General features: G+C 36.0%; 1 protein-coding gene across 2 annotated transcripts; it reads left to right on the top strand.

Moving 5' to 3' along the window:
• Nucleotides 1-1,062: 1,062 nt before the first annotated feature.
• LOC145685282 (uncharacterized) lies at nt 1,063-23,713 on the top strand. 2 transcript variants are annotated; one of them, XM_081757653.1, is made up of 3 exons: nt 1,063-1,218; nt 5,652-5,849; nt 23,234-23,713. In XM_081757653.1, the coding sequence occupies exons 2-3, from the start codon at nt 5,675-5,677 to the stop codon at nt 23,644-23,646; spliced, it is 588 nt and encodes a 195-aa protein (XP_081613779.1). In that variant the 5' UTR covers nt 1,063-1,218; nt 5,652-5,674; the 3' UTR covers nt 23,647-23,713. The 2 variants fall into 2 exon arrangements, with proteins under 2 accessions (XP_081613779.1, XP_081613783.1); XM_081757657.1 differs by having other exon boundaries at nt 1,080-1,246.

Here is a 23,713-nt window from a genome sequence, read left to right as displayed (position 1 = left end):
AGATTTAATTTTCAACTCAATTCAGCTAATTAAAACTAATAATTAATCATGTTATTTGGCATTTTTCAACAAGATAATGCACCATGTCACAAGGTCAGGAGTGGTTCGAGGAACATAGGGGCGAGTTCCAAGTGATGTGCTGGCCCCCAACTCGCCGGATCTGAACCTAATTGAACACATCCGAGATGTGATTGAACGTGACGTCAGAGCGTATCGTCCCCCTCCCCGGAATTTACGGGAATTAGGTGACTTGTGTGTGCACATGTGGTGCCAACTCTCTCCAGCGACCTACCAAGGACCATTTCGTCCATACCAAGAGGCGTCGCCGTTGTTACCCGTGTGAAAGGTGGACATACTGACAATTAGGTAGGTAGTCATAATGTTCTGGCTGATGTGTGCGTATATTTTAATAGTATATTTTGTATCGACTCGAATTTCGAGACGTCTCGTCTCGATTTTGAGTCGAGTCGAGACAGGAACTGTCGAGTCGAGACAGAAACATTTTCGAGTCGAGACATATGAGGAGACAACATTTTCTCAAGCCGAGTCGAGACATGTTTAAATCTCGACTCGACTCGACTCGTGTGCATTCCTAACCAAGCAAACTCCTTCACTCACGCAAATCATCGAATCTCATTTTCCGCAATACTACAACCACTAACAAAAATACTCTGTTACTACAATGAGACAATCTGGCAAAACACACTGTATGTGCCAAATTCTATACGATAAGAACTTGAAATTTATAGTTTGTGTAAATGTATTGGACTTTCTACTTAAGCTTTTCTCGCCACTTGCAGTATTTCCTAACACACCTTGGGGCCTCATTCTGAATTAGTCTACGCAATCGGATTGCAAGCAACACAAACAATGCGAAACATAATAACTTCTATGCCTATTATCGTAATTAAAACCTAACGTTTCTATTGCGTCGTTCCTGAATGACTTCCCTTATTTTCTTTCCTCTTCGCACTTGCGGCTCTGCATGTCCTACTGTGGTGAATAATTGAGTAATAAATTTTGTTTCACTTTTAACCTAGAACTGCTCATCGGTTATTAGATCTGCAGCAACAGTAATGAGATACAACTGAAGAAGAAAAAAGTAAACAGTACTTCGTGACCGGGAGTGAACTCTGGTGTGCCATAATTTATATAATTTAAAGTGGTATTTCAGCTCTGCATGTAAACTCAAAAATAAAGATGGAGAAAGCATAACTGGTTTGTACACAGCTTTTATGTACTAGAGGTATTTTTAAATTAATTTTCTTTTCATATAACTTTTTGCGTCCAATTTAATATTAATTTCATTCCCTGTATTTATTCATAATCGATATACAGCTCGCGCCGTGTGGACTTTGTGGTGGACAAACACCGTGCTCGTGGGTTTTCTCGGGGTTCTCCCGTTTCCTCCCACTTTCTTCATTCCACCATTTCACTCATCTCTCATTGTCACCGTCTCCTTTAGCTTAACCGGCATAACCGTGAGACGTAAAACTTAAAGATTTCATTTCATTTTTTTTTCATAATCAATATATTAGTACAGGAATCATTTGAACTAGCTAATTTGAACGAACGTGTAAAGCATTTATGCTGTCAGATTAATAACGTTTTTTACTGGTCAGGGCATTTCGAAATATAATAAATTAATAATCACTCAAGGGCTAAGTTAATTTCTCGAGAGTATTTAATATATCCTTGCACTTGATAAAAATGATTTAGCATTCGGCATTACTGCTGTATCGCCGGACCAATTTGAAAATCGAAAAAGTACCAAAATGTACTGCATTCAGTTATATTTGGTTGGATTACATTAAGTTGCGTTAGATTATCTTACTAGGCGTGTAGTTTTACTATACGGATCCATAATATAAGTAGTAGTAGTAGTAGTAGGAACGGGTTAGAAGCCCCGCAGGGGTTAGTTGGGTTCTGTTCTCGGCATGAAATGGGCAAATTAAAGACTTGCCCAAATTTTTCTTGCCCCTTTTTCAATCTATGGATCCGTATAGTAAAACAAGTGTACCTCTCCACGAAATAGTCCATCCGCCTCCACATACAGTGCCGCTTATAACATCAAAAACAACCAAAAAACACAACAATTTTCTTAACTTCTACTATTCTCCTTACCTGACTTTCACTCATTCTTCCAAACAAACTTAAATAAATTCTCCAATTGATCCGGTAAATTTCCTAAAATTGGTCCGGCGATACAGAAGTTAACCCAAAGCATATATTGTAACAGTACTGTTAAGTATTGAAAACCAATCAAATTTGTTAAAGCTTTTCAGACAGATCGTAGCATGTGGATACCGAGTCGCTCACGGGATATGGTAGTACCAATAAGTGAAGTGCACTGTGTGAATTAGTTTGCGGATAATTCTAATTAGGGAGGGGGGGGGGGGCAGAATTTTTTTCTTTTTTTCCCAGATTCACACTGTTTTAATAACTATAGCCTAATTGGGTATTATTTAATTTCTTCCCAAATCACTTGGTAGTGATTACGCTTAGTTATTTTTAACTATGATGAGCATGAATACACGAACTGCTCTGCATAAAACAGAAACCAACGTATGCTATTTGGCCACTAAAGATACAAATCCGAGTCAGGGCTGGAGTGCACTAGGGGGACCTAGCGGCAGTGAAGAGGTGCGTCCGTATGGGGCAGGTGCGTCAGCGACGGTGGGTATACAAAATGAGCTCACTTACAACGGCTCACTATACATCACAATACCGGATCCGGAGCCGTCGATGGATTTGGGAGAGATACTAAATGCCATCTGCCTAGTTGTGGTTAGTTTAGCTTATGTTCTACTTACATTCATGGGTTGTATAGACCCGCAATGGCTTTCAAAAATGTTTGTATTATATTCTCTTGTTTAACTGTTGATCTGAAAACGAATCCAGCCAAGTATCCTTCCATGGGTGCAATTTTACTATACGGATCCATAGATTTATAAAATTTACAGAAGAAATTTCTAATAATATTTTAATAGAATAGTGTATAAGTAATGGGAATATAGCGTGCATTTACCTCTGAGATGCGTATTTGCGTGGAAATATAAAAATTAAAGTCGAACCTGAAATCGAACACGTAATCTTCCATAAACTGCCATAAAATTTTGGCAAGTCTGTAATTTTCCCATTTTATATCGAGAACAGAACCCAACCAATCCCTGCGGAGCTTCTAACCCGTTCCTACTCCTCCTCCTACTACTACTACCCGTTTCGACTCTTACTCCCACTACTACTACTTACTCCTACTTCTATTACTCCTTCCATTACTTCCACTTACTCCTATTTCTACTACTACTACACCTACTCCCACTACTACTACTACTACTACTACTTATACTATGGATCCGTATAGTAAAACTACACGTTGCTTGGTTGTTTTGAGTAAGACTTACTAAAGTCAACCTGCATCGGAAAATGCAAGAGCACACCTCGAAAATGATTGTTGAAGGAACAGAAAATGAAACCAGAGAGAAAGAAGTATGTATATTATGAATTTTTTGTGGATCCGTATAGTAAAAGTGTACTCTTCCATGTATAACCTATCTTCCCACACATTAATTACTACGGTTCGTTACCAACAACTCATTTCTCCTGTAAACTTTTTGTTTTTTTATCTACTTTTGACCCCCCACAGTTAGAATTAACCCCAGTGTGCTTTGGGTAGTTAAGCTACTGTTTACTTACAGTTTGACATTCCTCCAGTTTCTTTTCCTCGCTGGCCTATTGGTTTAAGCTATCTGCCCTTGAAGGGCATGGTCTTGAATTTGATCTCGGCTTTAATTTGGTACTGATAAAGTATAGTCCGTCATAAAAATGGTAATTTTACGGTTAAACTGAGTGACTGCATATAAGTGAGGGTTGTGTAGGATATTAAATTCCACTGGCGAAGGAATTTTTCACAATGTAGGAAACCAGTATTTCATGTTTGTAAGTATCGAGCCGTTACAATAGCTATACTAGGATTAAAATAAATGAATGTATATTAAAGACGACTATGTAACGTACTAATTTCCACCAGCGGAGTATTTCTGCACGATATATGGAAAGTATATTCTATGTTTACAAGTATGAAACCATTACAAGTGTTCTAAATTATGTAAATTTATGCCATATCGAGTGTTTTCTGCACTATCCTTTTTTTTTTTTTTTACGTATACCCTTAGTCGCTAACGCGCCTACGTCCTGTGGGCACATCCGTCTCTCCTGCTTCCTACAGTACTACCCTATATCATAAATTGAAATAAGTGTTTTTGAATAATAGAACTAAATATTCAACGTTAAATTTGGAAAGGAGCAATTTCTCTTTCGATTTTGGTGTCATCAATAGTTTCGTTCTAAAATTTAGGTTCCACTAACGTTAATCGTATTAGGTATCTCAGTTTTCATTTAGGCTCAAAGGCATAATTCTGGATTATTTTTTTTTTTAAATCTGGGAACAGTTAAGACTTGGCGACATTTGTTCTTATGGTCTCGCAAGATAGTTGATTTTTAAATTGTTTTGAGATTTTTATGTAGTTCTCGTGTTTAATGTTTATTTCCGAGTGTTAACAAGATCAATTAGGGTGGCCACCAGTTTGCAGCAGTGACTCTGGAGTTTTATCTTTTATTGGAAGAGGACTAAATTGAAAATAACACGTGAACTCTTAAAGCTGGTGCTTTAACACTTTAAAGTTAGCTGACGATGACGGTATTATGAAGCTATTGAAGTGATATCAAGATTCGTATTCAAGGTTTTAAGAGATGAGTCTATGGTTTCATTTTAACAAAAATGTGCTAGACATTATCCTTATTACATATTGAGATATATATATATATATGTGGGGGGGGGGGGGGGGTAAAGTATTAAAGTTCGTAAAAGATCTGCATACAGTGGCGTATTTAGGGGGGTGGCTTCCGAGCTTAAGCCCCCCCGAAATCTTACTTAGTATAGTAAAGTAAATAAAATATTTGCAGAATTTTCACATTTCCAGGCAAAGCCCCCCCCCTTCCGAAAGTTAGCAAAGCCCCTCCCGAAACAAAATCGTAAATACGCCACTGTCTGCATACATAGATGAATAAAAATTTTTAAAAACTTTATATATGTAATGGTATCAAGAAACAGAATTATTTATGATAAATTAACACTTTCTAGTGCTACAAAGCATTTCCTTCGTTCTGTGTGAATTTTTAATAATACAGGATCTCTGAAAATGATATGAAGGATTTCAGCTCCTTATAGTTTTTTATTAATTGTGCAAATTATATAAAACTACTATACTATCCAAGTTTTAGTGTAAATATTGTAGCATCGTAATCCACAAATGCTCCGCGAGCTCCCTTTGTTACCGTGCATACATCAATTTGGTCATTTATTTCCACACAGACATGTTTTACCGTGTTTTCATTCGTGAACTCCAATAGCGCTATGCAAACTCTTGATGAAAACATGCTGAAATGAGTCTGGAAGGAATTGAATTACTGAATTGAAGTATGCAGGAAAATAAGGGAAGTACACATTGAGCACTTGTGAGTTACCGTTCCACAAATTATTACCGTAGAACTTGGACAGTTATAATAGTTACGTGTAAAAAACGTCAAAGCAGTAAGTTCAACGATTGATTTCGTGTTACCTGTTTCACCTGTGTCCAATTACATTACAGGTATGTAGAAGAGGAGCTGAAAGATGAAGGTGTTCAGGGAAACGAGGTTTACCACTGCTTTATCCAACTTGGTCCTCGTTCTTTCTTCAATGTGGGCAGTGAGATCTCTGCAGTCATTTTATTACTATAAGTACAAATGGGCCTACGGCTGCTTCGGAGCTTGTCTTATTGCAGCAGCACTAGGTGTTCTAAGATATGGTAAGCAATGTATCCTAGCTTTGTATGCATCAAATTAGTTTAATTTATCTGTGTCCGAATATGTAGAAATCTTTAATTAATTTGAGATATTCAAGAAATTAGCACACGAATAATTCAAGAGTAACTATAATAATCCCCAGGATTAAAAGTAATTGAATTCCTACTATTTGTGATAATATAGAATGCAAATACAATTCTGGAGCTTATATCTGATGAAGGAAACTTATAAGGGATACTGACTTACAAAAATGGACACCTTATGTTCTTAATCACACCTGCTGAATGTCGTCTAAATAGTAAACTTCCACATTTTTTGGTCTCTTCTTCAGTATCCATCGTGATCTTAAAAGGTAAGTTTAAACGAGTCGAAAAACGAAGGAATAAATACGAATACCAGATTGTATTCAAATAAGATGTCAGCATATGTAGGTTTCAGTTGTCCTGTATGTTCGTTACCAAGTTTTTAACTGGGTACTCTTTGAATATAAATGTTACTTTAGCTATTAAGCAAATAAAGTTCGAAAGGTCATAAGCCATATTACGAAACTGACAAAATCGACTTCAGAAGGCACATTAGTTCAATGGTGAACACTTACTTCTGGTACGATCACAAACTGTGAATTTGTGGTTGATAACATATTTTTCACAGGGTCCTCCTGCTTCCTCCAATATTCTCATTTGATCAATTTTTCCATCATTGTTCATTGTCTGTGGTCATCTATATCCTATGCTTTATAGAACGTAACTGAGGGATGTTAAACTAAAAGATAGCAATTCATTTATTTAGAATCAAAATTTCCTTTGAATAATAATAATAATAATAATAATAATAATAATAATAATTATTATTATTATTATTATTATTATTATTATTATTATTATTATTATTATTATTGTTATTGTTATTGTGTTACAGAGAAAGCAATTTGTGATTTCAGTTTAGCGTCCGTTTCAGCAGCGAAGCTATATGAGACGTAGACCTACAGCTTAACGTGGGATCCGAACCACAAGAACTCCCGCCGGGAAGAAAGAAAGCAATTTCTTTGTCTAAAGAAAAAAAATCCGTTCCTTATCGTTAGAACGCTTGCTTCCAATGTATGTGTTTCCGTATCCTAACCTTGCTGAGAGTACACCTTCTGATGTACGAAGTCAAAGTACTCGTTTTGATCCCTCTTTAATAGGATAGGTTTTTATATAAACCCCTATATCTCACCCTGGGAACGAGCCTAGAACCAGATGTACATAAAGCGTTCGTGTTAATCTTGTGCCATAAAGGGACCTTCATAGCATATTCTGTTCTTCATATCATCTTTATTATGAAAGGACTTAAAACACATTCGATTAATCTGTTCTTTTGTACACAGCCCTTAGCTATTAAAATTACTGCGATTAGTCTGTGATTTCTTCTATGGTTGCTTTGATGTTGTTGTCGGATGCAAAAAATGTTCATGTGAATATAACTTTTTGGTGAACATAGTTGAGTTCACTATATAGAGAGCTATGTAAAGTTGCCTTTGTTGTGTTTTGTATCTGTTGCTCATAATTGCGCTGACTTTACTAATCATGTCAACTTCCTCACAGTATTAAGTGAGGAAAGGTCAGGAAATTTTAAATAATGTTACAGAAAGTAAATTTAAATAAATTAAAATCCTTCTACGTAGTAAACTGTATTTGTAATAATCCTGAGATGGAAACTTTGTTTTTTCTGTGCTACTATATTTGTTCTTTTTTCTTTGTTCAGTTTTTAGCAATGTTGTCAAATTGTGATTTCACGGAACGGTGAAACTATAAGTAGCCAACTTCTGTGATAAAAATAATCCTTACGTAATGTTAACAGCCTTCGGCTAGCTGGGGACTTCGCATTTGCTTGGCTTGCGGCATCGTGCCTTTCACATACCTAATGTGTATCTAATCTTAGAGAGATTTCAGATGTGGCCATCTTATTATAACAGTTACAACACCCACCTTTTTTCTTCTAAGGAAAACAAAACAAACAAACAAAGAAAAAAAACACTGAAACTATCTTTAATTATTTTAAGTTAAAAGCCTAAATACCAATTTTCGTATCTCTAACCTTAACTGATTTCGAGATGACCATGTTATTTTAACAATTGCAAACCCCCTGTCTTTTTTCCTACCTGCCGTTTTTCTTCCCTCCTAGGGAAAAAAAAAACGCTGAAACACGTCTTTAATTATTTTCAATGAAAAATCTAAATACCAAATTTCATGTCTGTAACCTTAAAAGATTTCGAGATGTGGCCATCCTGTTAAAACAATTGTAACTTACCCTTTTTTCTTCCCTTCTAGGGGACATAATCTATGACATTTTATATTCGCATAATTCATAGTAGTCTATGAATTATGCGAATATAATATGATACATGCAATTTAGTGTCTTGATTTACAAAGTATTTATTACCTATCCAGTGAGTACTTTCTCAACATTAACAAATGGCTCGAAATTCTACTTAAGAAAAACTTTTTAATGTATATGATAACCTCCGAAACAAAGGGATCGCAATCCATTTCTCTTCTGTGCTTAAAGAAAACACTAGTGGGATACAAATACTACTTTATAAGCCAAAGTATTCAGTCAAGTGTTTGTGAATATGTATACGATTGTTGTAGTACGTAATATGACAAAATTTAGGGAATTATATTTCTGAGCTTTCGGTATCTATGGCATTTTAACCCGTTACGTAAGAGGTCCATCGGCGATCACACTATCCGGAAAAGTGGGGAAGGAAGGAAGCGGCCTGAGACCTCTATGTTAGGTAGGTACCATTCAAGCATTTGGCTGGTATAAATGAGGAAAATACGGGAAAAGCTCGCTCAGGATGACTGGCTTGAGAAAATTTAACACCTTTTGGACCAAGTGTCCCCAGCAGGATTCAAACCCAGAACCGCTTGCTCCAGAGGCGAGTGTTAGCAACCACGTTACACGGAGCCACCAGTATGACAAAACAACAGCTAATTAAGAATAAAGGAACAGACTAGATATTGTGAAGGTGAGAGATCTGCAAATTTAGACTTATCTAAGCATTTATTTCGGCATAAATATGATATGTCTTGCATCGGCATTTCAATGCGGGCAAAGCAAAGTTAAATAAAGCATGATTTTTGTTATAGATAGCTATATTAATAAAGAACATTACATAATGGTTATTACAAAAGTTGGTTACTTGTAACCTCAGTTTGACAATTCACGATCTGTCGATACTGATGAAAATTGAATAGAGTAAACCAAACAAACATGACACTTCAGAAAACAGCCAAATTTCTAGTTCAGGGCTACGTAATAAGATTTAAGTTTACGAGGTAGTAGATTTGTTTTTCCTTTCGTATGAATTTATCTTCTATAATACCTAAAATTTCCTGAGCCATTCTTTCAATGTGCACTGAGGAGAGGAGGATAACTGAGTTGATTCTGCAATATCATTAGCATTTAACGCAGAACATTTTGTCCAAAGCTGAGACATATACCAATCATTAGATCTGATTAAACTGAATAAAATTCTTTGAACGAGTGTTAATCGTCGTGCATAGTTTTCGAGAAAAGCCGTATTGGTTATAAACCTAAGAACTGACACTGAATGAGAACTTGTTACGATAAGAGTGGTGCTGGAGTATACCCTCATTAGGTTCTCAGTATGACAGTACATAGTATGGCTTTTATATATATATAAATGAAGGTGACTATGTTTGTGACTTAATAACTCTGAACTAGCCGACCGATCTCAGTCAAATTTTCAACATAGATTAGGTTTGGGACTGGGAAGTTTTTTTTATCATTTCTCCTTTAGGTACAACGTAGAGGAGAGGTAGGGGGAGAGATATATAAAAATATATTAAACTTAATAACTCTTGAATCACGAGACCAATCTCGATCAAATTTTCCACATAGATGAGGTTCGGATCTGAGATAGTTTCTGTCATATCACTTTGATGGTGCAGCTTAGGGGACGGGGAAGGGGAGAGATATTTACAAATGATCGATATTAGTGTCGAATCTACAGTTTTCGGAATCGCTGAAATGAACAGTGACACTTCCGATGCCGTGCCCTGCAACATGGGTAGGAAGGGAGGAGATACATAAAAATCATCGAAAATGAGCGATAATAGTGCCAAATCCATAGTTTTCGGGGTCACTGTGATGAACAGTGATATTTCCGATGCCGTTTAAATCTAAATTCAGTCACGCCACCGCAGGAGGAGGAGGGAGAGAAATATAAAAATCATTGAAAATGACCGATATCAGAGAGAGCTTTAGTAATAGTAAAAAGTGACTGACTAACGGAACATATCACTATTTTTTCGTAGTTTAACCCAGCAAACAAGTAATTGATGCTAGTATATATATATATATTATAACGTTTACTCCATAGGATGGTGATCCAGATAGAGCAAGCATTATATTTGATAGTCGTAAATAGGACGTTTGCTCGAGCGTTGACGATGAAACAAGTTATCCGAAGAAAGCTCCTTTCAACGCCAACTACACATAAGCAAAAATTCTACGTACAACTTTTAGAGACACAAAAGATTCAGCATCATATTTCCGAAAATTAACAAATTACACAAATAATGAGTAAAAAGTAAATTTTGCACCATGTACTCAAATAGACAACCACGAGGCATAGGAGATGACATGCACAATCACAGAAAATACTCGTCAATTGATTCAGAAATTTTAATTATATAGATACTTACATAGCTTTAAATTAGGAGATAACAATGGTGATAATAATGTATGTGGATGTTTCTTATAATGTGAAAAATAATTCGATTCGACTAATTGCAGAACATAATTACACAGGGTCTTGTTGCAGCAGGGTAGTAGAAGCTGTTACATATTCGTCTCTTCGGCGCCAAGTAGTTTTTCTCCCGCTAAATCTCTTCAGCTCTGGCTGTTCGCGTGGGTTTCACGCGTTAAGTGACGTAAGAGCGGACAGAGCTGTGATTGGCTGAAGAAGTGCTGATCAAGGTCACTCCACCCACATGCATCCGCTGAGTGAGGACACACACACACTCACACATAGAAACGTCGTCTGCTAGTATATGCTAGTCCTTTTAAATTAAAAAGAGAATTAAACTGCTTGAACTGCATATTATCAAAATGATGAATAAATGAGTTTATGACAAATGGCACCCGAACAGTTGATAGGTAAAGTTCTGATGAGATACGTTTATCCTAAGAACCCTGGCAACATTGATAGTTTGTCTGCGTATGACGAGGACACACTGTATAAAGTTTTGACGTATACATGGGTTGAGTTACAGTCCACACAAACACTTCACTTCACTTCACTTACTGCTGTAATTACAACCATATAAAATGTTTATTCAGTCCATAAATATGTAATATATCGATAAATGCCTAGAAATATATTTATTATAGTCCTATTAGATCAAATGTAAATTAACTCAAGACTTAACGAAATTGGATATATATAACACATACACTAAAATATTGTAAATAATGTGAATAAAATGAGAAAACACTTCAAGTAATGAATTAACTTCAAGTTTTAGAAACACTTTCATCTTTGCAATTAATTGAACATAAAAGAAAAATGAATATTAAAATAAATATAGATATATTTTCCAGTTCGAATAACAACACTTCACTGTTCATTTATAACACACTGTTTATACTTTTACTATCTGCATACGTTACACTGTCCAAATTGTCCACTATTCACAATCTACACCATGTTCCAGAACAATGTCCAGTCCATAGGCCATCCTCTTCGTTCATTCTCTTCCGACTGAATGAACACTCGGCGATTAAATCTTCTGCTCCTATCCTCTTCCCATTGGATAGGGCTAGGTCCATCGGTGGAAGTTCTAGAAGGTCTCTGCAGGCTATAGTCCCTTTTTATAATACTGGACTATTTTTCAAAATTCGGCGCCAATATGAAGATGCCTGGAATACTGACACTTATTGCGTATAAACTTATTAACGTCTAATTGGCATCTTCCTTTCTACCTTTTTTTTTTTTTTTTTTTTGACTTAAAATGTGCTGCACTTGTTTCCGCTGCATTCGTATTAAGTGGAGGTGAATAGAATGTGTGTTCTTCTTATTGTTTGGATTTACGTATGTTCTTCCTTGTGTTGTATTCTTCGTGTATGGATATCAAGTGTATGTTTCTACGTGTTACATGTAATTACTATAATAAGGTTAAAATAACATAATTATGGTTAAAAGGAAGTTTACTTGGGATGGGTTAACAAAAGAAATGTAAGTATTTCTTCTTTCATTCTCTCTCTTTTTTTTTTCTTGCTTCAAATCACTTCACGAGTACAAACCACGACAAGCACGTCTCAATCCTCAACGCCTTCGTGCAACTTCATCAAATAAGTACATGGTACATGATAAATTAATACTGAAATATACCTATATAGGACATGATGCTGAATAATATATATATATATATATATATATATATATATATATATATATATATATATATATATATATATATATATATATATATATATATATATAATAATATAATAAGCCTATAGATATAACCTTAATGATGACTATTACATGAATACTATAATGAAGAGAGAAATAAACCAATATAAGCTCGAATGATGGAGAATTATATTGAGGCAACGTCAGATGTCTACAGATGCCAACCTGTATCCATCTTAGGGATGGTCTGACGACTAAATGAAGAAGAGCCAACCCACAAAAACCATACAAACCTACCCACTATAAATACGACCACGAAGACACACAGAGATGTGGTTAACAAAAATAAGTTATAATAAGGAAACCCCATAGAGTTTTATAGAAGACAAAAAGAAAACGATGCACATGAAATTCATGGCGAAATGTGGTCGTAGGTCTTAAGGTAAAACTTCAATGTTGTTCCAATAACAACAAAAGGAATACTCTAATAAACGTGTATATTACTCTAATATCTCCTAACATGTCTCTGAATTCAAACTGACTTCTTCGAAGTGCTAATGGTAATACTTCTCTAATAAACTCAATAACTTTCGTTCATCTAAATAACCATGTCGTACATACCACAAAATATTTTCGTCAACAAAACTAGAATGTACTCTCACTTCTTGATCTTTATTATTGATGCTACACAATTGGTCTTCTTTACTTTCTTCTTCTTCTTGGTTCATATAATCTCCGTTGGCTTCCTTTTCGGCTCTCTCTAAAATGTCACTGAACTGTTCTTCATCTACATGCTTCCTCAGAATTTCTAGCCACTTTTTTCTAGTAGCTGGTGTTGGTCTCCACAGCTTCATTCTAGAAACATTCTGAAATCCGATATATTTGCCACTTTGCGGATCTAATACTTCAAACACATTTTCACCAACTTGTTTCCACAACAAATAAGGTCCACGGTACACTTCACACAGTTTGGCTATACGTTTGTCTACCAAGCTACTAATATTGTACTGACGTAAGAAAACTAAATCACCTTCACACAAAGTTCTTCGAGCTCTCTGATGAACGTTCAACTTTTCGTTCCGTTGTTGAATGATTTTCTTCCGCCGTAAGTCAGCCATTATTAATTTTCCATTCCAATCTATACCTTCTTGCTCATCGACTGTTTCGTTGTTTTTCACAATTCCAAAATGTGACAATGTAAATTCTTCTGGCTTGATGTTAAGATGCAACTCTGCGGGCGCTATTCCCAAACTGGCACTAATAGTATAGTTCAACAATAAACAAGCTTGCACAATATATTCTGGCCATGAAGAATGAGAATCGCGGCACAACACACGCAAAATTCTCTCTAAATCAGCATGGAATCTTTCGATGACATTTCCTTGTGCGTGATAAGGCGTAGTATAATGTATTTTGATGTTATATGCTTCCATAGCTTGTACGAACTCCTTGCCAATAAACTGTGGTCCATTATCTACTAAGATGTTCATAAAAATACCAAGATGAAGCATGTATGACTCAGTAAGACATTTTGCGACACTTGCACTTGTTGCACGACGAAGTGGATATGCTACTAAATAACGTGAGTATACATCACACACTGTTAACATGTAAGTTTCGCCATGTTTACCTCGAGGTAGAGGACCAACTAAATCTGCTGAGACTAAATAACGTATGTTTTTCGCTGGTACTGATTGCATTAAACACTTCACTGGGTGATGATCTACCTTCGTTCTCATGCAGACCTCACAATCAAGAATATACGATTTAATGTCACTACGCATGGTTTTCCAATAAAACATACGGGAAATGATATTAAACACTTTCATAAATCCAAAGTGACCGTAATGGTCATGGTAACCAATTAAAATATTTTTCACTAAGCATGGAGGCACACACAATTTTAATCTGTCTGGGAAGTGAAAATCTCTCACCATCAAAATACCATTTTCCAAAGTGTAATTTTGTTTCCAATTTCGAGCACTACTACGAAAAGAACTTTTATTTGCATTGCTTTCGCTTTCACTTATATTACCTTGTAGGCAGCTAATAATTGGACGGTACTCGTCACATTCCCATTGTAATTTCGCAATTGTAGACGGATCTAAATCGAACACTTCTGATTGAACAGCCTGTATAGGGTTCACATTCACCATTAACTCTTCCTGTGTTGGTAACATACGAGATAAACAATCACTTAGTGTGTTAGTCTTGCCTTTGATGAATTCTATTTCATAATCGTAAGATTGAAGTTCAAGAGACCATCTCATAAGTCTTGCATTCCCATTACGCATACGTTTTAACTCCACTAAGCTTTTATGATCTGTTCGTATGTATATTTTCGCTCCTTTAAGCCAAACATGCCACTTACGAATACACCATACAAATGCAAGACACTCAAGCTCAATTATGGCATAGTTCTGTTCGTGTTTATTAAGAGTACGGCTTGCATATTCTAATACACACTTCTCACCGTCAATAATTTGATAACACACACAAGCCAACCCGAGTTTGCTTGCAACACTTTCGAGATAAAACGGCTTATCGAACTGTGGATGGTGTAATTTCACATCTTTTACTAATTCAGCCTTTAATGATTCAAATGCCTTTTGGTGTTCTTCTCCCCACTTCCATTTCTTTTCCTTCCCTAAAAGTTCATAAAGGGGTTTGGCGATAACAGCATGACCTTCGCGAATGCCACTGAACAGCACCAAGGAATGAGCGTAACATTTTTAAATTTTTGGGCACTGGTAACTTCTCGATTGCTTCAGCTGATTTCGGATCCTTTCGTATGCCTTCTGAAGATACGTAATAGCCTAAATAATTAATTTCACTTACACCAAAAATGCACTTTGATAAATTTAGTGTCATGTTCGCATCACTTAACAAACTAAGCACTTCATCTAACTGCTGTAAGAATTCTGGTTCGGTTGTACAACCAAGAGCTACATCATCCATATATCTAATTAATTTCTCTTGTAGCGGTAAAGGGAACACTTTATTCAAGCACAACTGCAATACAGATGATCCATTTTTCACACCGAACACCATGCGTGTGTACTCATATAACGTTCCTTCAAACAAAAAGACTAAGTATGGCATAGAATCTTCTGTAATTCCACATTGTTGATACGAACTAGTAAAATCAAGAGTACCTAGCACACGTTTTCCACTAAATTTAGCAAAGAGGTCTGACAACTTTTCTACACGCAGAGCTGGATTCTTAATGTGCACATTCAAAGCTCTACAATCTGTTACTATTCTCAACGCTCCACTCTTTTTCAATACTACGTGCAACGGTAATAAATGATATGATGAATTAGGTCTAATGACACCCCACTTTAACAGTTTTCGGATCTCTTCACGCACTCCTTCCTTATATTTGTGCGGAATATCATAAGGACGAGCAACAATGGGGGGACGAGCGACAACTGAAATAATTCTTCTTTCTCGTTTTCACTAAACAGCGTAGCACGTGTAACTGCATCCCTTATTTCATCCACTGTGAAATATAGATCCGGTGGGAAGTCCTCCACTAAGTCACTAGCTTCAATTTTCTCTAAAGGCTCGGCGCACCCACTGCGGAACACATTCATCGTTCTCGCATAAAAATCATTAAGGTCCCTTATCTCGGACAACACGACAATAGGGGCTACCTTGCACTTAATTTCCCTTACATTAGCTACAATGACATTTTCACTATTTCTCTGTATTAAAGGCACTTCACCACTAATTCCTTGAAATTCAACACGCAAGTTACTTCGCTTAAAATCGACGACACTGTTTAATTTCTCGAGAAAGTTTGCACCGAGTATTACGTCTTCGTGCAGTTCTGGTAACACAAGAAACTCAACTGGCACTTCCACATTTTCAATTCGTACCGGTAAAATAACCTTTCCTTTCACGTTCTTGTTCTTTCTTCCTAGAAAATCGCACAAAACGATATGCTCTCCTTTTTGCAAATGCACGTTTGCTACACACTTTGTTACTTCTCGAAAAATATTGTACCGTAATAGGCATAGTTCTGATCCATTATCTAACAGACAGATTTTGGGTTGATCGTTTAACAAAATTTTTATTCTCATTGTATTATGACCTAATTCGCATTTGACCACTTCTTCTTCATTATCATTACTTATATTATCATCTGCTTGTAAATCTTCCTCGTTGCACATATGTGGAAAAGTAATCCGGTTTACACTACTGAAATCCCTCCCCTTTGCAGCGACCAAGTGGGAGGGTGCTACTAGTTTAAAGGCACAGAACTCTGCGGATAAAAACCACTTTGTTGGTATGGATATTGACGTTGCTGATTGGTACCGTTATTTACACCAAGACCTCTATTAAATGTTGGAAACCAATTATTATTCTGATTTGAACTACCTTGGGAAGTCGACGCACTACTTTGATTTTCGTTTGCCCTTGCACCTTGCGTTTCGTTTCGATTTTCATTTGCACTTGTGTTTTGTCGGCCATTACCTTGCGACTGATTACCACCGTTCGAGTTATTATTATTTCTGTTAAAATTACCTCGCCGTCCACGTCTATGAAATTTCTTTTTCCATCCCTGTTTGAAATTCGGACGTGCACTATTATCACTACTCACTTCACTACCGTGTTCTACTTTCACATTATTCACACTAACGCCGGCACCACCTTGCTCTTTCTGCTTATTACGCTGATTGTCGTACATATTAGTAATTCCTGACAATCCTTCGATGGACTGCACACTCGCAAGGAACTGATTTATGTTATCAGGCATAGAACCCATCATAGCTAATTGGTGCCGCTTGGGCAGGAGAGTGATGATGTGTGACAACGTAATGGTTGGATTTTCGTATTCTTCCAGAGCTTGAATTTGACTAAAACGCTCTGTCACAAAATCAACAACACTACTATAACGTTTTGGGTCAAACGGAATAGATCGCAAGTTGCGCAGACGCGTAGCTTTCACTAAGGGACTCTCAAATGCATTCTGAAACTCTATCACAAATTCTTGAAAAGTTTGACACTTCTTACCGTGTAAATCGTACCACTTAAGTGCACTGTCCTTAAGAATCAATGGCATGATCGTCAAATATTCACTTTGAGGCACTCCGGCGAATGACATTTCTCTACCAAAGTTTTCTAAAAATGCACTTGCACTTTCCTTCATCATATCACCTGAAAATGTAGAGAGTTGCTTAATGTCTGCTAATCGCAACGAACAACGCCTTGCTCTCACTTCACTATTTCTTGCACGCTTAATACGCGGACTTTCTCTTTCGGTTTTGATTCTTGACACGGTTCTCTTTATTACATCACTTTCCACCTCTGTATCGGACGCCGTTTGAGACTCACTGCTCGATTTTCTCTCACGCTTCACACTGTGCACGGAACCTGTGTTTCTTTGTGACATATTACTTCCAGTATCATGGTGCTCATTTGCTAATTCTATACGCTGCACACGTTCTGATAATCGCTCCACATCTTGCTTAGTTTGTTCACTTAATTCACTGGCGCGAAGACACGTTTCAAAACACTGTTGGTTAAATTTACTCTGTTCGTGACACACTTGAATGCACTCTTGCACTGCTATGCCGTATTCACTTTGTTTAGTCTCGCACTTCTGAATTCTGCTTTCACGGTACTTGTCGAGACTTTCGACCAAACGCAACCTTTTTTCATAATCATCCACTCTATTGTGACATTCATTTAATTGACGTTGTTGGTCGTTTACTTGGCGCGTATTTTCTTCAACTGTGCCCCGTATATCATGCACTGCATCGGCTAATTCACGTACGCTTCTACGTATATCTTCGCTCGTATTAAAACACTTTAATTCCACTGCTTCAATTCGTTCTATCAATTCATGTCGCACTGCACTAATACACTTATTCACATTGTTAATTTCACCTGACAAATCATCTTTACATTGGGATATGTTTTCACGACACTCGCTACGTAATTCATTGATATCGTCTTGCATTTTCTGTTGGTTTACATTTATCGCCTCAACGCTTTCACTCACACGCTTTTGATTATCACTCAATTCATTTTGACTTTCATTCAACTTATTCTGATTTTCTTTAATTTCGTTAATTGATGCGCTCAGTTCTCTTTGTATTGCGAGGAGAACTGTTCTAAGATCACCCTCAGCCATGATGTTGCAAATATAACAAACTCGCTAACACAAATAATTGACTAATTTCTGCAAAAACCTAAGAATGCAAATAATAAAAATATTCAAATTTAGACAGGATTTAGGCTTCAATATGTAAGGATGAATGCACTGGATAAGGATACAATGACACGAATTTCATGTACCTATTGACTTTGAGATGGCGGCAAAAATTACGCAGCAAGTTTTGAACATCAAGAATACCTAGGCCTATGCTCATAAACACAAAAAATGAACATTTATACAAAAAGAAAGGTTTCTGCTTCGATATATATATCCCGGCACCATTTTATAACGTTTACTCCATAGGATGGTGATCCAGATAGAGCAAGCATTATATTTGATAGTCGTAAATAGGACGTTTGCTCGAGCGTTGACGATGAAACAAGTTATCCGAAGAAAGCTCCTTTCAACGCCAACTACACATAAGCAAAAATTCTACGTACAACTTTTAGAGACACAAAAGATTCAGCATCATATTTCCGAAAATTAACAAATTACACAAATAATGAGTAAAAAGTAAATTTTGCACCATGTACTCAAATAGACAACCACGAGGCATAGGAGATGACATGCACAATCGCAGAAAATACTCGTCAATTGATTCAGAAATTTTAATTATATAGATACTTACATAGCTTTAAATTAGGAGATAACAATGGTGATAATAATGTATGTGGATGTTTCTTATAATGTGAAAAATAATTCGATTCGACTAATTGCAGAACATAATTACACAGGGTCTTGTTGCAGCAGGGTAATAGAAGCTGTTACATATTCGTCTCTTCGGCGCCAAGTAGTTTTTCTCCCGCTAAATCTCTTCAGCTCTCGCTGTTCGCGTGGGTTTCACGCGTTAAGTGACGTAAGAGCGGACAGAGCTGTGATTGGCTGAAGAAGTGCTGATCAAGGTCACTCCACCCACATGCATCCGCTGAGTGAGGACACACACACACTCACACATAGAAACGTCGTCTGCTAGTATATGCTAGTCCTTTTAAATTAAAAAGAGAATTAAACTGCTTGAACTGCATATTATCAAAATGATGAATAAATGAGTTTATGACAATATATATATATGTGTAAATGAAAGTCACTATGTTTGTGACTTAATAACTCTTGAACCACGAGACCGATCTTGATCAAATTTTCAACATAGATTAGGTTTGGGCGTAGGGTGTTTTTTATTATTTCACTTTGACGGTGCAATTTAAGGGGGGGGAGATATTTAAAAATGATCGTATTCTGCTAGTGAGATATAGTCTAAAATTATCGTAAACTCCTTAAAAATTTAATTTCTGTTTAACTAAAATAATGTCTGAAGTTGGTACATACATCAATCGATAGTTGACACAATCTGAACAAAATGGCATCCTTGAGGATAAAATGTCATGCGTAATTTTCAAGAAAATCAAGAAGAAAATTATTTTTATGCTGCTTAAAAGTATGTAGTTCGTTACCAATAATAAGTGGGAGTTTTTATTCTGCTAGAAAGGATCGTTTATTTATTTATATACTACGAGGGTAAATCAAAATTTATCTGCAATTTTGACATAACTCTTCTTACATTGTTCATATTGACCTCTATCCTAATTTATTTTATTGTTTTGCTGTTGTGGTCATGCTATGAAAGTTTGATCGTAGTTCCTCCATTTATCTTCCTTTTGTTGCAGATAGATCATGGCCGCTCCATTAGAAATTTGCACCAAAGAGAAACTACGAGCAGTGATCCGGTTTTTGTGGTCACAAGGTGTATCAGAAACCATGACTAATTTCTAAATAATGTGCCACTTCCTCAATAGTCACTCGTCTGTCTAACACAACCATGTCATGTGCACGCTCAAATGTTGTCATCATTTGTGGCCATAGATGGTCATCCGGCTCTTTCTTGTGTGTAACACTTGTGTGGCCATTTTTGAATTTTTCAATCCAGTCGTAGACACTCCGTTGCAGCAAGACACTGTTCCCGTATTGTGCCGAAACTGATGGATTGCGGCCCCTGATACACCTTCTGACCACAGACACCGGATCACTGATCGTTGTTCCTCTTTGGTGCAAATTTCTAATGAAGCGGTCATGATCTACCTGCAACAGATGGAAGACAAATGGAGGAATTAGGATCAAACTTTCATAGCATGACTACAACAGCATAACAATAAAATAAACGAGGACAGAGGTCAATATGAACAATGTAAGAAGAGTTATGTCAAAATTGCGAATAATTTTTGACTTACCCTCATATATACGCGTGTAAAAAAAAAAAAAAATGTGGTGTTACCTAGCAGATTGCATCTACTGCCAGTTACATACATACTGCTTGTAAAGTCACCGAATTTGTAAGCAGTAGAGTACTGTTGTAATACATAACAAAGATGAGTTGGTATTGTTTTAAATTCGTGTTCTTTGTGTATCCTAACATATACTGTATATGGAACTAGTTGTAATTTTTAGTGTATGCGATGATTCTTGAATGTGTGTGTGTGTGTACGTATTCTGCTCGAAGGTAGCATTTTAAGAGCCTGCCTTACTAAAAATAATACAAAATTTATCATTTTTCTTTTGCTTGTTTATTCATAAGTGAAAGAAGATAATGAAATGCAACTTACCACAATCATAGATAATGTAATTCTACAACAGAAAATATAAACCTGAAAAATTTTCAGTGCTGCCGAAATAACAATTCCCCCAAAATCTATGATAAGGCAGCGACTAGAGCAGCGTTTCCCAACCTTTATCAACTTACGGCACACTATAGGTGTAACTTGAATTCTCGTGGCACACTCATAAATATTATTATTTGTAAATATAAAATACTGTGGTATTTTTTTCTATGATTACTGATCTTCTCACAGAAAAGAAAGCTCGATCACTGGTTTTCTCCCGTGGTAAATCATTATGCTTATTTTTCATTCTAATTTAAAAATAGAAAACAATTGCAATGATATGTTGGACTCAGGATTTTAAAACTAAGCTTTCTTTTTCGAAATCCAACTTTTCACTAAGAAGAAAGATCACTAAATAACGAACGAACAAACAAATCTCTTTTAGTTTTAAAACACAAATGTAGATAATGTGTATACATGTTTGCTTTGTCGAAAGAATTGAATGATATTTTAAAATTTCAAGTTACGAAATAGTCTGCAACAATAAAGAAGCAATAATAGTCATAACAATGATAACAAATACTTTTTTCAACATTAAAAATGTACAAAAAGTAACACGGTATGAAACTTAAAGTTGTAGATTCATAGTAGAGGTTCATAGTAATGTGGAATACAAATAAGCATTTTTCCTGTCTTGCAATTTGATTGCTATAGAGTTAATAATTTGTTTCTATTTCCTTACGGCACACCAGCGGCCCATTCACGGCACATCGGTTGGGAAACGCTGGACTAGAGGAACGAACACAACTGCATTTGATTACGTATCATGTTGTTTTGGTATCCTGTAAACTACTTTTTAAATAACATTATTATTTAATTTTAATAACTGTGTTAAAACTATTTTGTTTATTACAAACTAAATACAACCATTATTTAAAAAGTAGTTCACAGGATACCAAAACAACATGATACGTAATCAAATGCAGTTGAGTTCGTTCCTCAGTCTCTGCCTTAACATAGATTTTGGGGGAATTGTTATTCTGACAACACTGAACATTCTTCAGGTTCATATATTTTCTGTTGTAGAATAACATTATCTATGATTGTGGTAAGTTGCATTTCATTATCTTCTTTCACTTATGAATAAACCAGCAAAAGAAAAATGGTAAATTTTGTATTATTTTTAGTAAGGAAAGCTCTTAACGTGTCTTGCATACTATCATTATTATTTTGTTTGTCTTTTAAATAAAATTCTGGAACACTTTTGTTTTTGGCATTCTCAACTTACTGCAATATGTACACTCATGTCCAAAATTATTATCGCATATCTATAAATACAGTACAACCCCTCAAATCCGAACTAATTGAGGCTGAAGCCTGTTCGGATTACCCGCGAAATAATATTACGTACTTATTTCGTCACTGAATTGGCGGTAAAACAACGACTGAGGTTAGACAGGGTGGCCCAGTGGTCGAAAGGGCAGTGACCTTGACTGGCGGGTGTACACTCATGTCCAAAATGATTGTCGCATATCTATAACTGTCTTCTTGTAAAAATATAATTAGATAATGATTTAGAATAAGCATTAAGTCTAAAAATGTTAAAAGCTTAAAAAAAAACTAAATTTGTGTGATTAAATCTATTTTTTTTTTTTTAATTTTCCAGCTGTAGTTTTTTTTTTTTCTCTCTCTCTCTCTCCTGAGAACGTGTTCGGATTTGCCGGGTTTTCGGATTTCTGGGGTTCATATTTGAGGGGTTGTACTGTATGTTGTTGTAGGAATACAATTTCATAACGAACTCACAAGGTATTTCTTATAATGTCAGTATGTGTATAATCGGCAAAGACATATAAGTGGCAAATTTTATGTCAAAAGAGAAGTAAATAAGAACAATAAGACGAAAATAAAACTTTCTTGTCCATTTAGCAACATTTTGTTTTTCTCATTCTAATTTTCGTATTTATAATTCTTTTCCTGTGAAATTTACCACAAATATGCATTTCCCGATTTATACACATACTATCAGTATTAAAAGTACCCTGCAAAATCATTGGCAAATTATGTTCTCACAAGAAGACAGTTATAGATATGCGACAATCATTTTGGACATGAGTGTACATCTGATTTGAAAGGGTTATGTTTGTATGTTTTAGGTTGCAAAGATTTTAATAGTTGTCTGGTTTCTTTCTTTTCTTTCAATAGGAAATCCAGAATATGGACCAAAACTAAGAACTATCCATGAATTTTGTGCACGGGTGAGTGCAGTTGTTGGCTGTCCGCTCTTCGTTGCTGAACTGTACGAGTATTACAACATGTATTTTATAGGCGTGGTGCATGCTCTTTGTGCAGCAGTACTAGTGGGTACATTGTTTGCAAAACGCAGTGGACGTGACCGTAAGTGGAGTAGCATAGTTGTTGCAGGTTGTGTGGCCTCAGTAATGGTGATATCTGTAATGCGTGATAATTACTATGGGATGGCCTCATCATTGTGTATAGCGCTCAACTATTTTGGATTGGAACCATTGAAGGATAGATTTGAACTTCCTTTTGAAGACTTGCAAGGATACGGATTATGCTTTTGTAATTATTTTTTTGTTAAAGCTTTGACTGACTAATCATATCCATGTAGTATATTTTTGTAACATTTATTTTTATAACACTTGAATTTATTGTTTGCTTAAT

This window comes from Thermobia domestica, chromosome 1 (genome assembly GCF_964235325.1).
Source record: "Thermobia domestica chromosome 1, izTheDome1.hap1.1, whole genome shotgun sequence".
Taxonomy (NCBI): Eukaryota; Metazoa; Arthropoda; class Insecta; order Zygentoma; family Lepismatidae; genus Thermobia; species Thermobia domestica.
This window is presented reverse-complemented; position numbering and strand designations above follow the sequence as displayed.

Excerpts from the sequence above, each read along its gene's own strand:
- LOC145685282 (XM_081757653.1), top strand. The coding sequence starts at position 5,675 with ATGAAGGTGTTCAGGGAAACGAGGTTTACCACTGCTTTATCCAACTTG. Across the intron at positions 5,850-23,233 it reads ACTAGGTGTTCTAAGATATG|GAAATCCAGAATATGGACCA; the intron begins GTAAGCAATGTA and ends TTCTTTCAATAG.